The sequence below is a fragment of the Monopterus albus genome, unplaced genomic scaffold (assembly GCF_001952655.1).
Source record: "Monopterus albus unplaced genomic scaffold, M_albus_1.0 scaffold25.1, whole genome shotgun sequence".
Taxonomy (NCBI): Eukaryota; Metazoa; Chordata; class Actinopteri; order Synbranchiformes; family Synbranchidae; genus Monopterus; species Monopterus albus.
This window is the reverse complement of record NW_018127905.1, coordinates 2,009,376-2,012,371: the sequence shown is the minus strand read 5'-3', so window position 1 is coordinate 2,012,371 and position 2,996 is coordinate 2,009,376. Positions and strand designations below refer to the sequence as shown.

Here is a 2,996-nt window from a genome sequence, read left to right as displayed (position 1 = left end):
ATTTCACTTGCTGAAGACAAAACTGAAGGGAAAATGCAGGTGGCTTGCTTCACTGATAGTGACAGCTCTTTGGATCTCATCTTGAGAGTTGACAGCAACAGATTCCAAATGCAAATAGCACACTTGAAATGAACTCTGGACCTTTTATCTGCTCATTGTAATTGGGATGAGGGAATAACACACACCTGGCCATGGAACAGCTGAGAAGCCAATTGTCCCATTACTTTTGGTCCCTTAACAAGTGGGAGGCACATATGCAAACTGTTGTAATTCCTACACCGTTCACCTGATTTGGATGTAAATACCCTCAAATTAAAGCTGACAGTCTGCAGTTAAAGCACATCGTGTTCGTTTCATTTCAAATCCATTGTGGTGGTGTATAGAGCCAAAAATGTTAGAATTGTGTCGATGTCCCAATATTTATGGACCTGACTGTATGTGTGACCATGCCTCATAAGAAATTCCAAGGAAAAACAGAATTACACCAGGTTATTCCTCTGACAGTCCAGGTCTCCTCTGGACAGACATCTCTACATGATTGTTACTGAATCTCATCAGGTCTGCTAACATGCGAGTGTAATGGCAGAAAAGAGCAGATTTTGGCTAACCTGCTGCAGAGGAAGCATTCAGCCTGACCCACAGCTTTAATTGGAAGCCTGTCCCTACAACACTGAGAAGCCATTAGGCGAGCCAGCCCCTGCCAGCTCAGGAAATGGACGCTGAATTCAGGTTATACTATCAACTGATCTGATGTGTAAGGTACAGTTACAGAACTATATGTGTACTGCAGGGTGTTAACCAAAGCATGTAGTTCTGGCAGTGGGCCACTCTGATTTTTCACTTGCCCCATAATGTAATGATTTCACTCTCTCCCACCTCATAACGCCAACATCCACTGACTTCTAAGGGAACCACTTTTGGCCCCTCGATGGTGGGGCAAGAAACACATGTTGTATGCTTTGTTAAAGTCAGAATAAATACAAGTGTACTACAGCATAGAAAAATGTAATAACACGATTATAGTGACCTAAATTATCATGATTATCAGTGTTAACAGTATTTTTAAAATGTGCTGAAAATGTTCAGAAAGCACTGCTACAACCAACTGAAATAATTATTTTGTGGCATTATATTCAAACCACAAATACAATTAGCAGCACTACGCACTTTTTGTAGATGAGGACAAGGGACCTGTAGCATTACTGGGTTTGCCTGCTGCATGCCCACTCTGTAAACAAGGGAACAGTAACAGTGTGTTATTATTCTCTCTCTCATACACAAGACCACTGTTGCATTTTAAATTAACAAAATAAGTTGTTTGGTGACTAAACTACATAATGTGTCATCAAATGCAGTGGGTGAATGGAGTCTGCAGACAGACTGAAGGCTACAGTTTACATTAATGACAAGCTCTTAGAAAGTTAGACAAACCATGACATTTCCTTGATTCCACTAGTCATCTCTAGTCCAAAGAAAAGAAAAATGTGTCAGAGGGTTACACACAATGCCAACACTTTTAACTAAAAATGACACTGGTAACTAAGGGGCATGGGCATACAGTACAAATACAAGTAAGTCAAGGGGAACACTGTATAGTGTAGTAAACACACAAATGCAGTGGCCTTTGAGAAGTCACTGTTCTCCAAATTTTAAATTTTGTTGGGAGCAAAATCCTAACGTACTGTAAACGCAGGGTTCAACATCAAGTGTGGCCACAAAAAGTTACTCTGTGGCCACCGTATATGACAGCAGGTGGTCCGCAGTGGGCCCCAGCTTTATCACCTCTACATTCTATCTACTGAGAACGAGAGCCTGTGTCTCAGACCCCCTGGACTTCACTAACACAACATTGCTTTTTCACAAACATCCCCATTCATTTGTGCCTTTCGTTCAACATTCTCAAAAACAGTGAACAGTAAGGTTACTGGTCATTGACTCGCAGCTGTTATGCTGCGGCTGCTGAAGTAGTGAAGGTTTACTAAGCCTCATCAAAATTCTAACATAATCACCACTGAAGAACCAGAAACACAAAACACAGACCAACACCCCGTTTAGTGATCAATCTGTTAGTATACTTAGCTCACTATATTCTGTATGTATGAATGTGTGACTTGTTATATGTGCCAGCAGGCCTCAGCCTCCGCCATCAAATCCAAAGTCTTCACAGTCCATCCTGCTAACCACATGTAATCTTCTCCACACACAGCACTGAGCCGTCTTATACGACTGAGCTTTGATTTGCAGCAAAATGAATGTGGAAAATTTGAAATATGATTAAGATGTAATGTACACAGAACTCACAGATAAATGTCTCTACTTTGCCCATGATGCCACATCAAATATCCACCAGTCTAGTTGGAACCATTCCAGGTACCAAAATTAGTTTCCTTTATCAGTGGTTCATGTTGTGAATACGGTGCTCCACCTCTTCCAGCTGGTCATGTCAAGGAGCTCTTATGCCTGTTTAGCAGACAACAGCAGGTCCCAGCAGCCCCCCCACCCCAAGGGCTCCCCCTCCTCATCAATGCCAATTTAACTACTGAGTAAAAGTATTAGCATGAAAACATACTTAAAAGTACTAAAGGTATAAGTACTCATTATGCAGAATGGCACATTTAACATGAATGTGTATCAAACTGAATTATAATTCCTGATGCATTACTGTTTACATCACATTTAATGTTGCAGCTGGTAAAGGGGGACCTAGTTCTAATTAGCTTATATGCATTTAATTTGAATTAGCGCTTGGTAGCTTGTGGATTTTCCTTTCGGAAATCAATAAAGTAATGATTATTCAGTAATTTTTGTATTAATGTGGTTCTGAAAAGTAACTAGTAATTAAAGTTATAAAATAAGTGTAGTGAAGTAAAAAGTACAATATCTGTCTCTGAAATGTAGTGAAGTTGAAGTAGCACAAATTGAAAATATTCAAGTAAAGTACAGATACCTCAAAATTGCACTTAAGTACAGTACTTGGGTAAATGTACTTATTTACT

General features: G+C 40.0%; 1 protein-coding gene across 1 annotated transcript in view; it reads right to left on the bottom strand.

Moving 5' to 3' along the window:
* mta2 (metastasis associated 1 family, member 2) overlaps positions 1–2,326 on the bottom strand; it is a 28,302-nt gene extending 25,976 nt beyond the window's left edge. Inside the window, exons 1-2 of the mRNA XM_020594859.1 lie at positions 2,318–2,326; positions 1,168–1,228 (exon numbers count right to left, since the gene is read on the bottom strand). Coding sequence (XP_020450515.1) covers positions 1,168–1,228; positions 2,318–2,326 — 70 coding nt within the window. The remainder of the gene's footprint in view (positions 1–1,167; positions 1,229–2,317) is intronic.
* Positions 2,327–2,996: the final 670 nt, after the last annotated feature.